Source organism: Cottoperca gobio, chromosome 7 (genome assembly GCF_900634415.1).
Source record: "Cottoperca gobio chromosome 7, fCotGob3.1, whole genome shotgun sequence".
In the NCBI taxonomy this organism is placed as follows: domain Eukaryota; kingdom Metazoa; phylum Chordata; class Actinopteri; order Perciformes; family Bovichtidae; genus Cottoperca; species Cottoperca gobio.
In genome coordinates, this window is record NC_041361.1 from 5,946,195 (window position 1) to 5,964,225 (window position 18,031).

Sequence of the window (18,031 nt, forward strand, 5' to 3'; positions counted from 1 at the left end):
TGGGACCAGTGTAGAAATACAATTTCCAGATCTCACCACCTGCCAGCTCTGCTCTGACAGAGTGGGACCGCAGCTCTAGTGCATCGTTTCTCCGTCAGGGGGGGGGGGGGAGTAACATAGATACATGGATTATGCGAGACTCCAGCCTCTTTGTAATTCAGATAAGACCTCTCTACTCCAGCAGATAGGTTTAAATATTAATAATGAATTAGAGATTCTCCTCTGGGTGAAATATTAATGACTTCTTCTTTAAAGAGAGACTTTGACTCCTTAGAGAGGGAGGAAGACCGTGTGCTTGTTAGAGTAATTTAAAACATCTCTTTGATATTTGGCTGCTGAATGTGTGAGGAGTTAAAGTAAAGGTGGCTGTCAGGGTCAATATTAGAGCTGGCAGATATTTGGGAATAAAGATGCTTTTAGTCAAGGAAAAAAACGGCATCTGACACATAAAATCACCTGTCTTCATTAATAACTACAGTATAATCTGTAATTTAATTGTGACGGCTCTAATTGATCCCTCTATTGAATCTTAGAGAGTGCAACTCCCCTCGGAGAAAGCTGATCTCTCTGTGTGTGTGTGTGTGTGTGTGTGTGTGTGTGTGTGTGTGTGTGTGCGTGTGTGTGACAGCGGAAGACTTCAGCTGCATTAACTGTGTCCTTGCTCAACCTCTGTCTTCTGCTGAGGTTTGTCTGGATGTTGTGTCTTGCTCGCACTCCAGGACCTTCAGAGACTTGTAAAAGTTATTCATTTCCACAACTTAAGCTTGTGTAAATCTGCCGTGTGTGTGTGCGTGTGTGTGTGTGTGTGTGTGTGTGCGTGTGTAGAATTATTCATATGCATGCATGCCTGTGTTGTCTTTCTGTGTGAGGGCTTTTTGGAAAAAAAATCCTGGAGTTAGGTCAACATGCTGTGGAATGTGAATTGTCTCCATGGCAACAGCCCAGTGTCCTGCTTCCGGCTTTCGTCCGCAGGGTGCGTGCCGAGGCAGCCAAACCAAGTGTGCCATCATGGCATCAGCCCACTGATTGATCTGAGTTATAGAAAATAAAAAAAAGATTGTTTATCTATGCAGACTTCTGCACCGAGTCCCTTCGGACTGTAACTGGGTCAGTCCTCAGTGTCCCTGCAGTGGGGCAGGACGACATCAAGAGTCCTTTGAAAGCTCGTTGACAGAACTTTGGCAAGCGTTCAATCAGCATTGATGCAGTGTTTTACATATTATTGACGGCGTTGTTGTTTATGTCTCTGTATGTGTTGCTCGGTGGGCATCATCTGCTTCAATTTAAATGAAGTTGCCACACGATTTGTTGACCTCGTCTCCTCGTCTGACCTTTGTTTTGCCATTAAATAGGGAGAGAAACTCTTAAAGGTTAAAAATGAGGCGACGAGTGGTATTTTCCATCCCTGTGTAACAGGATGTTTGTGGTCGGTGATCCCATGGGCAGATGTGTGACAGATGCCCTCCTCAGGTCAGTAGAGCGAGGAAGATTTAGACTAGTGTTAGTCGTCAATATTGCAGTGTGTTTGTGTGTGTGACAGGCACTGAGAATAATCACGCACACAAGTTTCTTCTTTGTGGACAGATGGAAAGAGATCATTGTTGTAATTAGTGAGAGTGGTAAAGGGTGAGAGAAGGGCATTTCCTCTATCCTCTAGTTCCTGTCAGTGAATGCATCTCTATCTTTGTGGGCTTATTGCGGGCTGTAACATGGAAATCAAAATCTTCCAAATTCTACTTTAAGCATCAATCTCTGCCTTCCACGAGCTAAAATGTGATAACAAGATGGCGAGAGGTTCAACATTCCTCCCTAACCCACAGCTCACATTCCTCCCTTTGGTGTAAAGAGGGGGCACGAGCACCATGCCTCATTAGATAAGCCACAAAGGCAAGGCTTCTATTCTTATTTGAAATTGGTTTTCCCTCTTTTTTTGGATTGCCCTCGAGGGCGTCTGCACCAGCACCAATTCCCTATCTCGTCTTTCCCTCGCGTGAGAACATTTCACCTCTGCAGGTGTGCCGGGTTAAGCAGCCAGCTTCATTGCCGTGGAGAGCAGCACCCGTCCCCTCGTCCGGTACGATGCATAATTCACTGTGTTGAGCATTTCAAGTAGTTCAGCAGGAGGTGGCCTACAATAAGCTGCTGGAGGTGGATGTTGTTTATGTCACTACTTTAACATGAGGACAAGAAGATCAATGTGGGGCCCATTTTAACCCACTCCCAGACACTCTACACTCGCCTCCAATTTTAAAGCTCCTGCGTTTCCCCCCCCCCCCGTTTACGTTCTCCTTCTCTTCCGCTCCTCTCCTCTCTCCCAGCCTTTAAGCTCCGTTATCGTTTCGGAACTGGGGATATTCCAGCAGTGTTTCCATGGTTATCGGTTGCGTTCGTCTGTGGGTTCAGAGTCGGTGTCGGGCAATGTCACCCTTTCTTTCAGGCCGATGTCACTCCACCTATAGAATGGTAAGAGGGGGAACACAGGGAGATATGGAGGGGGGGGGGGGGGTGTAATTATATGTGCATATGAAGAGGGTTGGAGCAGCTTGGGTGCGTCATCCTGCCAGCTTTTGTGATCCACATGTCTGTGGGGGGAAGTGGCACAGAGACACGGATGTACTCCCCAGAGACTTGTGGTAAAGTGGCTCCCCAAGGGATGTAACAACATTTATTATTTACACATCAGAAAAACTAATTATTTTAAGGAAAGAACTAGTGGTGAAATGATCCGTCCATCAGTCAGTTGACACACAAATATTTCCAATTTTGGTAATCGGAATATCATTAGAGCTAAAATGGATTTGCCCTTTTTCTGTTTGATATCATTATTTACACTATTTATTATTATATATTAACTACTTTCAACAGGTTTGTTGATTAACTGGTTGGTAAATTTAACAAGAAAACATTTCAGCTTCTTAAATGTGAGTATTTTCTGCCTCCCTGGGTTTAACATCATTGTAAATTTAAATTCAATTTTTCACTAATTCGTTAAGTTTTCGACACTTAACAATTAATAGATAATGAGTTGCAGGCTTAAAAACACACTCCACCTCTGTATCGTACCATGTTTCCAAAGAATACCTGAAGAATTTCCTCCAAAACATATCCTCACACACACACACACACACACACACACACACAGACACACACACAGATGCAACAACTGCGCGGGCACACCCACTGATACTTACACACACTTCCCCCATCTTTCATTCAGCCACTTCTCTTCCTCTCTCCCTCCTCCACTCTTCTCTCTCTCTCTCTCTCTCACTTAACTCTCCCCTCCCGCTCCATCGCCCCCTTCTCACCCCCTCCCTCCAGCGGGCCGTCATTAGTTTCCATGGTGACAGTTGGGCAGCATTATTGCCGGCTGAGAACTGCTCCTGGGTTTCTTTCAGAGCGGCGGCGGCGGAGGCATTGTTTAGTCCGCTGCTCTGAATGGTGCAGGGATCAGGACGGGGAGAGCGCAGGACAGGAGGAGCCCTTTTTTTTGGGGCAGGGACAGTGCGTTAGTAGAGGGTGAGGGGAGGAGGAAGAGTAGGAGGAGGAGGGGAGGAAAGAGGAGGAGAGAGAGAGAGAGAGAGAGAGAGAGAGGCAGCGTGGTGGTGGTTAGAGAGAGTAGTAGCAGTAGCAGACTCATGCCGTCTCCCCGAGAGCGCTACTAAAACATCCAGGCTCCTCAGACAGCCTGCTCGTGGCTCAGTGCTGGACTAGATCTGCTTTTTGTGTTTACGTTCGTGTCGCACAGCAAGAGATGAAAGGATCTACGGAGATTTCAGACAGAGAGAGAAAACAGAGCAAACATCGAAGGCAAATGACAAACTGAGTTGAGCTGGTGAGTTACTAATGGCGCTTCATCGTCTCTCAATCATAGATGTGTATGTGTATTCTGTGGGAATGAACACGTGCACACTTGCATAAAGATATTCTGCATTTATTTGATGTGTATTGTAGTTTTGTGTACGAGTGTATGAAAAGCAGGTGCTGCTGCTTTACAAAATGCGTGTGTTGTCGTCCAAACCCAATCTCTGTCTGGGTTATGTTTGGGTGGGCTTACAGCTGTCTGCTGAATGTGGGCTAATTCTCGCTGCCCTCTGAAATATACATGCCACTCTGCATATTTTAGTGAGAACATACATTGGGGGCAATTTTCTGCTGCTTTGATTCCCTGCAGTGGTTTTTTTTTTTTGTGGAATTTCTGAGTGGGATAGCGTATGTGTGTTCTGGTTCTACTTTGTTTGGTTTTCTCTTTTATCTATACCACAGTGGGTAATTAGGAGTGAGAGCTGAACCTTCTGGCTCCTAGAACAAGTGATGTGTGGTGAGTAATGTTAGCAGCGAGCAGCGCCGATGTCTTTTCAGTTCATTGCTCTCTTTGCTGTCTCTCTGATGAAACAGCACTCGCACTGTTTTCCTCTTATTATTGGACAACTTTGAATCGATACGCGCTCACTGAAGGAGCGGGCCGACATGGTATTGAATATAAGTGACACAGTGATGACCACTAACACATCGATGATGTCATTACTTCCCGTCACCAACTTCAAAGAAGATGTAATGCTTAACCTATTGCGCAGCTGTATTGTCCGTTATTCATCGCTGGTATGTTAGTGTTTGTATTCAGTCTCTTAGGATTTTTTTTGGCACACTATAATTTAGCTGACTAGGGAGTTGTCTTAAGGAGTGGGGAGTCTCAGTGTTTCCATGACGACCGGCAGCAGCTGTGTGAGCCTGTGTGAGGCTGAGTGTGTGGCAGACACTGTGGCATTGCCTTAGAGACTGCGAGACTCTAATCAACGACCTTTTGACCCAGATCAATGCGATGGTGCTGAGCCAAGCAGCCACAGGGTCTGGCTGACATATATACAGCGGTACCACGCCGGTGTTGTACAGCTGCTTACATTTCCTGGATCATGGCAGGCTTCACTGGCGTCAGAGCGGTCTGATCCTCTTAGATCGCCGGAGTATTAGTGTAGGAACCGGCTTCTCGTATATCAACATAATCATGCCCATTAGATGGATTTATTTCAAGTGTAATTAAACCTTTTAAACATCTCTGCTTGTAGTTGATTACTAATCTTGCTATCCTTGAAGTGGGGTGATTTTACATATACATGGGATGGACAAAATCACGGAAACACCACATGAAAAAGGACTGAGGGAAAAAGCCACGGTACAGAGAGGGGAAAAAACTACACAGCCAAATGATTATAGGTTGTTGCAGTTCTTTAAAGGCGAACAGTCCTAATACGGACAACTACATCAGCAATGAAGATGGTCCTTAGTGAAAAATGAACTGAACCTCTTTGACACAGTCTCAACAAAAACAGTTCACGGTGAGCCGTCAGTCAGTCAAACCATAAACACCATGAGCTGGTATTTATGGTAAGGCTGCCATGTAAAAACCGCCTCTACTCAAGGCCAACTCACAAAGACTCGCACAGTAACCTCGTGTGAAAGGCAAAAAATCCTAGAACCCCTGGGCAGTGGAAAAAGTAGTGAGTCATGATTCGCCCTTTTTCCTACGTCTGGACAGGTTTGCTTTTAGAGAAAGCCAAAGGAAAGGATGTCTTTAACCCACAGCGTCCACAAGTATTTAATACAGGGGCGGGTCAGTAACCGTAAAGGGCAGCAATTCTGTGGGAGTCATTGCTCTGTACGCTTCCTTCTGTAATAGTATTTCTATTATTTTGTCCACCTACTGTACATATACACTCATCAGAGGCGTGGTGGTGGTTTTCTTTTCATTCCTTGGTTGAATAAAGAGGAAGGAAGCGCTCCGTGTCGCTCAGAGATGTTGGATAACTTGCGGTGACTCTGACCAAGCCACATTGCAAACAGAAAAACACACACACATACACACATGCAGATACCATGTTTAATAGTCACCCACGATTAGTCTACTCGTAATTATACCCACAACTTCCTGCTTACCCGGGGCACCTGGGGTCTTCCTCCACTTAGAGCTGGTGGTGGCATTTCCTGTGGCGTTGGCATGATAATTATAGGAATCAGCGAAACAAAAGAAATGTCAAGTGATTAGGTCAGGATGCATCAGAAGACACCGCCGCTACTGTTTTAACCATTCCAGAGAAAGTGTGTTTTATGTGTCTTATCTTGCTGTCTGATGTTAACACTTTCAGTTTGAACTTTCACTTACATTCTCCGGGTTGGACAGTAAGAGGGACACGAGTGTGTTGTGTTATAGTAACATGTGTCCTTGAGTCTTTGCGTGCGTGCGCCTGTGTGCGTGTGTCCTTTATGTCTCCATTCGGCTGGGGCAGGCAGTCGGAAAGTGTTAGGAGCTCTCTTGTCTCCAGTGAAGCGTGTGTGTTGTCTTTGTTAAGAGGCATGAGAGGAATAGAAAAATCACACGCTCTCAAGCAACAACTCCCCTCCCGGCAATCAATGAGTAATATCTAACATCTTTTAATGTGACCTCCTCCTGTTTTCAAACCACCGCTCACTTCAAAAGCTTACAAGGTTTCACGGTTAATGGTGGAACTGTCTTTGTAGTTGTGCCCTACTGCTCTGGAGAAGATGAGGGATCGCTTCCAGAGGAGAGTAACACGATATTTAATGCTGCTGCAGGGCATAGTGTACACGAGTGTTTTTTATGTCTATGTGCTTGTTTGCATGCATTTGTGCACATGAGCTAACAGACAGTTTTAAAAATATATTTGACTTTAGGGATGTTTGTGTGGATAATCCTTTCCTGCCATATTCTCTTCAGGGGAGAACTTTAATGTCTCCTCGTAAAACTGGAAGTCAGTACCTGTGCACACATGGAGCTGCTTGCAGTGACTGGGGAACTACCATAAATGGTAAATTTCAGGACAGTACGCTGTTCTTAGTGATCTCTCAGTTTTGTAGTTCACAAAGCTTGACTGAAGTTCTTCGGCAGCAAAAATGTGCAAATGGGAGAGAAAGGAGAAAAAAAAGTGTGATTTTAGAACATTTACCGAGGACTGTGGCTTAGCAGCACTCTAGAAAATGTTTGCTGCATTCTTCGGTCACACCCCCCCCCCCCCCCCCTCCCCAGGGATGTATAGAAACAGCTCTTGCCTTTGGGCTGTTTCTATACATCCCTGGTGGATCCTTGACGTTGACCAAGTAGCAGCAATAACAACAGCTCTCTAATTGAGCCCTCCTATAATAATTCCTTGCATCAAGCTTCAGACCCCCTTGAGAGACAATCTGTTGCAGGTAACGCAGGGGACAGATGACAGGTGGGCAGAGCTGCAGGCCACTGCGCTTCTCTGCATCTCATTCTATAGAAATAGAACAAGGGCTATGATATATGATATCACAGCCAGCTATGGAAAAAGGTAGATGCTAGAAGAAGTACAAGTGTAAATGACCCCTCATTGATTCCATGACAAATATGTGTTATGTTTGAGTTCTTAAGCATATTTTGTTCTTTGGCTTTTATGTAAACTGGGAAGTACCTGATTTTGAAAGGATCTGATGTGACAAACGGTATAGAAAGATAACTTGGAGCGCATTGGATTTGTAATTTCAATGTCTTAATGGGTAGAGCATATCTGTAGTGTATCTGTAAGGATTTTGTATTCATTGTTATGTTAAGATAGTATAACTAGTGTTAATGTAACAGAGTTAAGGTTCCTCTGTTGCACCTTATTTCTCTTGTCTTGACTTTGGCACGGGAAGAAATAAACTGCATTATAAGAGCATCATTCAAGCAGATTAATACATTTAGAAAATATCTTTTAATTAGTTGCATCCCTAATCGGATCTATATTTGAATATTCATAAAGAGAACAAAAGGATCCTTTGATATCTCGTGTGCACATGACTTGCATGCTGTGAAGTGCATAATGGGTTGTAATGATTGCAGATTTTATTCCCAAAGGAGAGAAATGTGTTATTTTCTTTAATTGATGTAGGCTCAGAAGGTCAGATGGATTATATCGCAATCATGTTGAACTGCTTGATTTAATCTCTTTATTACAGAGCTCTGAAAAAGATTTGCATGCAGCAGTAGGTCAGCATCTCTATTTTGGGTTTGAGCAATGAGACCAGCTTCCTATATTTGACTAAATGTATTAGACACTGGCCCTGGCAGTCCAACTGTCTCCTCTGTGGGAACACTAACATGGCTCAGAGCACTGTAGGGGAAATACTGGAGCCATTAGAGAGGAAATAGGAGCCTTTATTAGTCTGTCTAGTGTACACCTGGCTTCTATAACAGGCCGCTCCTTGTACAGTGAAGTGTTTGTGAGTGTGTGTGTGTGCGTGCTTGTGTTTCTTGGTATATCTTGGCTTCTTGCTCTAATGTCTTAGCTAATTCTGCCTTGAGCTTTCAGTGACATAGCTTTCCATGGCTCTTCCTTCACATTCATTTAGGCTTCTCCCTCATTGGCATTGAAGGGTATTCTCAGTTTTCAAAGTTGAGATATTCATCTAAAGAAAGTGTCAAACACTTTGTTCATAAGTTTAGACAGACTGACAAGAGCGGCCTGCCTCAGATGCTCCTCGCCGGAGAGTCCCAACTGCTGACACTACAGTTCGAAAGTGATTCTGACGTCAAAGAAGACGCGTCGGCGTTGAGTGCACAGTGACCTTTTTGTCTCGGTGTGTATGTTGGTAGAAGTCCAGTGTGTATCAGCACAGGGGAGGAGGCTCGGAGTTATCCCCCGGTTCCTCACCCTCAACCTTTCTATTTCACCAACCCAGCCCTTTACATCTACACACCCTTTCTGGGTAGACCAACCAGACTGCACTGAACTGGGCTGGAATCGGCAAACACATTGACCTGCACTGGGCAGAGCTGTGGCGCTCTGGGACACTTTGACTGTCAGCAGCCTCATAGACACTCCCCTCCACATGCTGACATCCATCCTGCCTGGAACAGATGCAGGGTGGGTGCGGTGGGCACCCTTCCACCTCACCGAGGACTACAAGCAAAGCTCTGAGAGTGGACGCTGAGTCGGGGGCCACAGAACTGAAAGAGGATATAAGGTGTGTGGCGGCAAGTTGTGCAAGGAAGTAGTGCTGAAATAGTCACGAAACAGTGAATGACATACTTTTATCTAGAAAGAAACCAATATACTTATATTTAACTCAATCAAACCAAATTCACATAGCTTATTCAATCATTTGAGTAAATAATCATTAAGCCCTAGCCTCATACACCCACAGAAAACTCCAGGGAACTTTTCCTATTTTCCAAAAATGCCCCGTTCTCCATCAAACATGTGCATATGAACACTGGAAAAGCTGCATTCAGTGGACATGCATACACCACTTCCCTCTGTTGTTCTGTTGGCTTTTCCAGAGGCGTAATTGTGGCCTTGAGAGGTGTGATTTGGTTGGCTGTGAAATGTTCTCTCAGTATGGGTTGCTTTTTATTTGGGCAAGGCAATAATTTGGTCGGCCGTGTTTTTGGTAGCTGCTGAATGTTTTTCTGCAGTCGCAGTGGAACACTTTGTAGCACGCAGTACAATGTTAGCAGATCACAGTGTAATGTTAACAACGTTGACACAAGTTAAGTGTCAATGTCATTTTGTGGTCTGTGCTGCAGATGGGTTTCTATGATGTGAAGCGACCAGGCTTTACCACTGAAGAATGTATGCATGTGCTTGTTTATATACATATGCATGCACATGTGTTAGTACGTCTGCATGCACGTGGAGCTTGGTGTCCTGATGGCTCACACACACACACACACACACTGAGGGATGTTAAGAACAATCAGTCATCAATGAATCAGTCATGCAGTCAACCACATGGCTGGTTTTTAACTGGTCCTGTCCACCTCAATGATTGGTTGATCCCACCAATCAATACATGGTCAAATAATCAATGCATTCACACATCAGAGACCTTTAGTCAGTATGAAGAGTGATCAAGCCTTGATCCAGAAGATTAAACTGCATAAGCCTCAATACAATATGGCCTTCCTAACACAGGGAATGATTGAAATTTGTTTTGAAAATGCTATTTCATGCTTCGGGTGCTGATGATGACTCATGGAGCAGATCTGTGGTGGACCTCCCCCCCACCCCCAGTGGGTATGGAAAGAGCTGGAGTATTTTTTCCAGCTCCAGCAGTTAGAAATTCCCTTGCTAGTGAAGGTGTGTTAGTGTTTAGTAAACTGAGAGGAAAAGATGGACGCTCCTGCTCAGCTTTGCCCTGATTGTTGTGCAAAACGGCCATTTGAGTTTTAGCGTTGCACAGTGAAGGCCACCATTGAGAGCTGCTACAGTAGGCTTCAGTAGTTTCTCGGACAGTTGGGCAGTCATCTCCACGGGCAGGTTTGTAAACCCCCTTGTCCTCCTGTGTGTGTGTGTGTGTGTGTGTGTGTGTGTGTGTGTGTGTGTGTGTTGCCCTAATTGCAAATCTGTGACTGCTTTCCTTTACAGTAATGCTCTGGGCTACTGCACTACATCCACACAGACAGAGACTCACTTCTCTGCACTCTGCCTCATAAAAATCCTTCTTGAAGCATCTGTTGTTGTGGGGGAGGCTGGGAATTAGTGTGGCCACTTTGCAGCCACGCTGTTAAATCACGTGTCTGATGATAAAGATGACGAAGAAGAAGAAGATAATGATGAGGATGAATGGGAAATTGAAATCATCCCTTTGTCATGTCCTCACTTCATTGTGTTACTTACTGTAAATCCTGCGTGGTCGTCCGTGACTTTTCACTGTGCATTTGACAGCTGGCCTCGAGTCACACTGTAGGAGAAAGGTCTCAGGTCAGCGACTGTGTCATACTTCACCCCCTGCTTCTCTTCTCTCTGGGGAATATAGTCTGCTCTTTGACCCATGTCATGTGCATGTCTACAGAAAAGTCATGTTTGTGTATTTCTTTTACTGGCTATGACTAAGTGCTGACTGTGATTCTTCTTCCATCTATGGATGGAAGATAAGATGCTTCTTGATTTATTTATTTGTCAAGACATTCACAATTCCCACTTTTGTCAGAACTGTGCATCCAGTAAAAGCCAATGTGGTTCTTTATAGTTCACCTTGACCTACCTACTATATTAGCAATATAGATCAGCATTGCTGCCTTGGCAATAGCTTGTTCTTGGCTTGTTCTTGGCTTCTTCTCGAGGCGCAGTGACGGAGAATCCTTTGTAAAAGTGACTTGATTTAGTTTGGGACTTCACAAGGACAATGCCACTCTGATATTAACTTGTCAGTCTTGGCTTATGTTTAGCTTTCTCCACAGTTACACTGTATCATTACAGGAACTGAAAGCAGATGGGCCCTCTGTATTTACAGTGACTGCTGTATATTTGCTAACATAACTCGTCACTGTTCTTGCCTCTGTCTTGCTTCAGACTTTCTAGCAAAACCACTTAACTGTACTTTGTCTTATCCACCTATGTTTTCCACTCATTTGCGTCTATGACTTTCTCCAACACTTTCCAGCCATCTGCTACCTTCTCACCCTCGATCCAACCCTGTCCGTCTCTCCCTGTCTCATCCCCGAAATCGCAGGTCCTAATCTGTGGGAGCTGGTGAAATCCTCCCACTTAGTGTGGGAGACATGTCGGTGAGCCCACTGTGCCCACTGACCTGATTTCGAGGGAGAGGACAGACCTAACAAGATGACTTATCTCCCCCTACTTTACCCTGGGAAGCCATGATACTTATGACGCCACTAACACAACAAATAGTCTCTGCACAAAGCTCCACACTAATGGAGGGTTTTTTACAAAGAGAACACGACTGGTTACGATAACATGGCTTGATAAGAAATAGATGAATCTAGATTTGTAATCTGGGGCCAGATGCTACTGTACGTGATTGGAATATTGTTGATCCTTCTGCGTGTGTGTGTGTGTGTGTGTGCAGGATGGCGTGTGTGTGTGTGTTAATAAATCCTGTGGTGAGGTGAGAGTTACTATGTGAGGGAAATCTGCTGATTGTCAGAGATTGAGGATCTGCTCTACTGTAGATCCTGGAGCAGCTGTTATTGTACCGACACCAGTATTTCCTCTCTCAGTGTGTGCATTTAGATATATCCTCTGAAAGTGATGCTCCACCCAAACTCTCATTTATTCAGAGTATTAAACCCCTATTGGCTTGTTAGGTGTTGTTAAACTTGTTCATAGGAATATGGCTTGTTGTGTGCACTTTAGAGAATAGCATTGCCTTTTGTGTGATTCTGTTCAATTTAACTTTGCCATTTCACTGTCCTTAGATCTGACACCTCGCTGTACTTGTTTTTTTTTCTCTGTTGACTTCTGGCTCAAGGTTTTAACCAATGGCGTGATAACTGAAAAGTAGATCAAGGTCAGAGCACTCATTACTGTCTCCTGCTGCACAGGGAGGGAAGAGACTGGGTGAAGCGAGAGGATAGGTGGAGTGGGTATGGAGTGGTCCATAGCAAGGGGTTAAAACTAATGGTGGCAGTTGACCTCTCCGTCATCTTTGCTCCCTTCTAGCTTTTGTTTTGGTTTTGGTTTCTCAGCTCTTCAACCTGTGTTGCTCTGTTTTCCTCCTGTTCATACTGGCCATTAAAACATCCCTTCCTAATGCTCTTCTAATGTAAGAGACGGGGAAGAAACTCCACTGCCCACTATGAGTACAGCAGGCGCAACCTGTTTCAATGTTGATTGTGAACCTATCCTTTAAGCTCTGTGGTTCAATGGCCGTTATAAATCGAAAAGCCATTAGATGAGAGACTTCTCGTCTTTGACTCAGTCTTTCAGGGTAACAGACTAGAGAAACCGGATCAATATGATTAAGAGTGAGTGAAACATGTACACAGACAGAGTGAGAATAGCAGAGCAGGTGTAATGCAGACAGAGAAACTGGGGAATGTGTGATGGTGATGTGGGAATAATGAGGTGCCATGCTTAGAAAGAATGTCATTGGGATTCAGCTATAGGTCTTGGTGGTGTACCGGGGGGCTGTCAGCGCAGCCTCACCAGGGTATCGGTCTGCGGGTAGGAGACCTGATTGACTGGCTGCCTGACTCTGCTGAGTCTGAGTGATCTGTCTCCCAGACAGCACTGGGGCGCTTGGACTGTGCTCGAGGGATGATGGGTAATAAATGACTCTGAGGGGGCTGACGGTGACTGACAGCGAGCTAGGTCTGTGCATTTTTTTGCATACGTGTGTTTGAGTCTGACTTTCTCTTGGGTGTTTCAAGGAAAGGAGAGAGGACAAGGGTTTTGTTCCAAAATGTGTGTATTTGAAGAAAAAAAACTATGTATCAAATATGGCTGAATGATTTTGAAAAAATATTTAATTGAGATAATTTCACTAGAATAATTGGGACAACTTAGCAGCACAGAAATATTGAATTTCTCTGTGAGGCTGTACACAGTGGGGCTTTAAGCTAAATGCTAACATCAACATGCTGATGTTCAGCAGGTATGGGCTAATGTTTTTTTTCATGGCCTTTCCTAATATATTGGAGTTCAGGGAGAACTGTCACTGCAAGACTTCGACACAGACTGCTGGTATGTAGTGACACAAGAGGGTCATTCCTTCTTGTGAAAACATCCCAGAGCTGTTGGAGCCATGTGCTTTACACTCAGACAGTAGACGAGAAGGAGAAAGTGTCTTCACATTCCCAAAATATCCCTGTCAAATACCTGAAAGCATGCGAGTAAGGTGCACAGCAGCCCTTCGCTGTGTTAATAATAGACTGTAAAGCAGTCTCAGGTTACGACCCAAAACACTCGCTGTGCTCCCTGTGTGCTGTTCTGTTACAGGTAAGATTAGACCGGTTATTTGTTACCTGGCCTGTCTGATTTAATGAATGCATAGTGAATTGTTACAGCAGGGAGAAGTACTATATTCTAGAGATAGATAGATATATAAGCAGGGGGCAACCCACAGCCTTACCGGGTGGGTTGGTGATATGTGTAATTCCTGTCTAATTGTCCTATTCATCCGTCCCTCAGTAACTGGGACTAAGCAGAGGAAATTAATGAGTGCAGATCAGCGTCCTCCTGTGTGCGTTCACAAAGTCCTTCTTAAAACGACACATTTACAACATTAATTTCTTCTCTCGGATCCCTCAGAGTCCAAATCAATTAGTTGACTGACTCGTAGCTTCAAACGTTGTTTTGGTTATTTGTCAGTTTTGGAGGAACTGTGTGTGTGTGTGTGTATGTGTGTGTATGAGTGTGCTGAGATTCCACAGTGACTCACATGCGCGTCACTTTGGCTCTGAGAGGAGGTACTTGGATCAGGTTTGGCAGGTGAACAGGCAGGTGCAGCTCTGTGAACACACCTGGGGAGGAACAGGTGAATTTGTGTGTGTTTGGGTGTAATGCTGAACTTCCCCTTTGAAGTACTTTTTAGGGTGTGTTTGTGTTTTGTCTGCCACAAAAGCGTGTCTATGTGGCACACACACATACACACACAACTGTGGGGGGAGGATATGTTTTTATATTGACCGGGTTGTGTGGGAGACTTTTCCGTTCACTTGCTCTTTGGACTTTGGATATGTGAAACTGAGCAGTTGGAGGGTGAGGTAATTAAGCAGCTCCTTTCTCAGAATATGCTGTATATTCCTTATTATTCTGAATTATTGTGTGCTTGAATGCTGCTTGAATGCTGTTTAGAGATGTGATTAATAAGTTTAGAGATGTAATTTACTTGTTCATTGGATCCTTTTCACTGTGCATTTCCTGGTTTGGTTTTTTTTAATTAGGAAAAACTGCGAGTGTCAGCTCCTCTCTCTGCTGTGTCGTCAAGTTTGGATTTAGTTTCATATGAGGGCCAGGTTTTACTCTCAGGTAACCATGGCTACACCTAGTTACCATAGGTACCAGCCCCCTACGCCTCTGCCTATCCACCGCTGTTTGTTTTTCCCAGGAGCGACTCCAGCCAGTCTTGGGTCGCAGAGTTCTTCACCAGGCAGTCGTTTTGCTTTTCATGCCTGTTCACTTGATCATAGGTCAAGCGTTTCCTCTGCTAATACCCGCTCTAAATCACAGATGACTCCATGGTTCAGTGAAATGGCAAGAGGCACACAATATTGCCACATCCTACATACTGTAGGATTTGTGATCATCGGTGGGGAAAACACAATTACATTTTTGTACTCTATATAGTGGAGAGAGCTGTCTGCAAGCCTCAAGTTCTCCCCCTGCCTGCTTCTATTCCGCTCTGGTGTGAAAGCCTGCCGTGTGAACAGAACTCATTACTGACTGATTTTTCTCCTTCCACTGCCGGCAGCACGGCTGAAAAACACCAAATTAGATGTGCCGGGGCTCTGGCTGGAGCTCGGTGCAATTGTGGTCCGTAATCCAGAGCCGGGGTGACGAGAATGAATCCATGAGCCTGAAGGAACAGACATGTGTGGTTGTATAGTTTGTCTAGTTATTAACATGGTCTACTGAGGGACGTCTCTTTGTTCTATTGCACATTCAGATAACAACTTAAACTGAACCACAGACATGGCTGCCACGGTGTGCACTTTGTGTGTTCTGGAGCGCATACAAGACGGAACACAAACACTCACAAAGCTTGGTTATTGGTGCAAAAGCTTGATTTCTTTCTCCTTGACTGGACTTCTAAGGATGTGTATCTGCAGCTGACTGTAAAGCGACTGACACATTTTTATCTTAACTTCTCTCCTGCATTTGTCTCTCTGTCTGGATTCATGTTTAGTGTCATTTGGACTGTGTATACTAGACGGTTTATCAATTTCAGTTTGTATTTCCCCCCAGAAATCCACCTATTTGTTGAAATTGATTTGGATAAAAGATCTGGCATCTGGCTGGAAATGTAATGTAAATACATTTATGGTTTTACTGTTGCTTGTTGTGTTACGTTTCCTTACTTACTGTAGAACATTTTGGTGCATAATTAGCACCCCATTTATGTTTTCTCACCTCTTTTCTCATCACTTGCTCTAACCGGAAGACTTTCTGAGCACTGTTCATCGCAAGCAGGAAAGAGACTGGTCTGGGTCTTTTTTTTTTTTTTTTTTTTTACTTCAAACCAATCTGCATCTTTAAATTGTGTATTTTTCATTTTGAAACGGAATACAGTCCAGGTTCTTCAGACAATAAAGATCAGACTAATCAAAGTAAAACTTCCAAAAGGACACAATTAGAGTCAGAAAAATCCCAATTGTCACGCAGAGTCTATTTACAGACCGTGTCCAGAGAAGCTTCCATGTAGACAGACACAGGCCTATCAGAGCGCGGGAGCGAAACCAATATGCAGCTCGGTGTCTGCTGCCTCAGGCCTGGTGTCAGGATCGATGCAGCGGAGGTTCTCTCCTCCTCTCTGGTCCCACTGCTCTCTGTCCGAGGGCAACATCCTGAAACGCACTCTGACTCAAGGTCATTCACCTACAGTGCTATCATATGAAGCACACCACTGCATCGCTGTAGCAGGATTACGCTGGCTTTTGGATTAGTTTTTTTTTTTAATGAATCTCATTATATTGATCAATACCTGATATTGTCTTTCTTTGTGTGTCTTTTTCTCCAGACCTCCCTGCCTCCTCTCTGCAGTACCAGTGCGGATCAGTGGACTATCTGTGTTCCCCACGGCTGGTAAAGAAAGGTCCGACCCCCAGACCATGTCACGACAGGCCTGCCATCAAACCCCGGCCCCAGCCCTCCTCCTCACCCAGACCGCCAACCGCACAGAAACCTCAAGGTAAAATACTGTGACCCAGTATGCCCCCCCCCCCCCTTTTCAATGCCAGATTTGACATTGGGGCTGACATTATAACTCAAATGTACAGCAAGATCAGACCCCCGCTATTGAGCTGTCATTTATTCTGCTCTGACAAACACTGTTTTATAACATGGTACGTGTCAGCTGCCCGACCTCACTCTGTCACTCACACAGCTCAGTAGGTCACCTCTGACAGAGCTGCTGTTGTAAAGCAGGCCAGTGGCTCCCAAGTGTTGATGTTTGGGGCATCGTTTGAAGAATGCTAAATATGAATAACATGAGTTTTGTTTGGGGAATTACTGAGAAACATTGTAGGAAATGACACTACAGATGTGGCCTCAATATTTAAGTGGCTTACAACTACTCAAAGTTTGCTGGATTATAAATTATAAATGATCATCCTCATTATTTTACTGTTTATTGTCAGGGCTGTTATTCATGATTATGTGATCGGTATTAGCAGCATACACAGTTGGGTGACATATTAAAGGAAAAACAGCCTGATTGATTATCATTTTGCTTCTTAAAATGTCATAAAATGATGAACAAAACTGACCTGTTTGTATCATCAGCACTTACTATGTTTCTCTTCTCATTGATTCATGTTTTTATCCTTTGATTTGTCACCTGTGTGTATTTTGAGTAATTGAGTCTACTGCTAATTTAACATATATCTAAATTAACCAGTTATATAAATAGGATTTTAAAATAGAAAGTATTCTGTCAAGTAAGAACCAGTGATGATAATGTGCTTAAAGACGAGGGGTCTAATTATATCATGTATTCTTCCACTGGGCAGAATGAGCTACTTTATTTTCTAAGCACAATTCTAATAATAGTTGTGCATTTTAATACTTACATTGTTTCCCACCTGACGGGATGAACTTCCTCTCAAAGGCACTTTTTATTCCACTTGTGTCTCATCCTGAGAGAGCAGTTATTCTGGAGTTTGGCAGGAACTACAATTGGAGTTCCTGAGTCCCTTAAAAGGTTGCTCCTGTTGTCAGAAAATGTATATGCATGTAAATGCTCAATTATATGACAAAAGGAACCTTGGACTAAACTAAAACCACTTCCCCTTCATTCTCCGGAGCAAATGGACCAAATGACAGGCATTTACACAGTTTATCATTACATGTGTGTAGATAAAAAGTGTACTCAACCTCTCTTTTTGTTATCGGTGACACACACAGAGGAAGTGCTCCATTTAAAAATAGTCACACATCATCACATGTCCTGGTTTCAGATATACAGGTTTCTGAAAATGAAATATATGCATATGCATATGCATATGCATATATATATATATATATATATATATATATATATACAGACTAGACCTTGAAATCGTAAGCCCGTAGTGTGCACTGATGCATTTTTTTGTTTTTTTCGTCTTTTT

The 18,031-nt window shown here is 43.9% G+C and overlaps 1 protein-coding gene across 1 annotated transcript in view; it reads left to right on the plus strand.

Moving 5' to 3' along the window:
- The window catches only part of fgd (faciogenital dysplasia), a 50,683-nt gene that overhangs the window by 13,350 nt on the left and 19,302 nt on the right, over window positions 1-18,031 (plus strand). Inside the window, exon 2 of the mRNA XM_029436180.1 lies at window positions 16,441-16,611. Coding sequence (XP_029292040.1) covers window positions 16,441-16,611 — 171 coding nt within the window. The remainder of the gene's footprint in view (window positions 1-16,440; window positions 16,612-18,031) is intronic.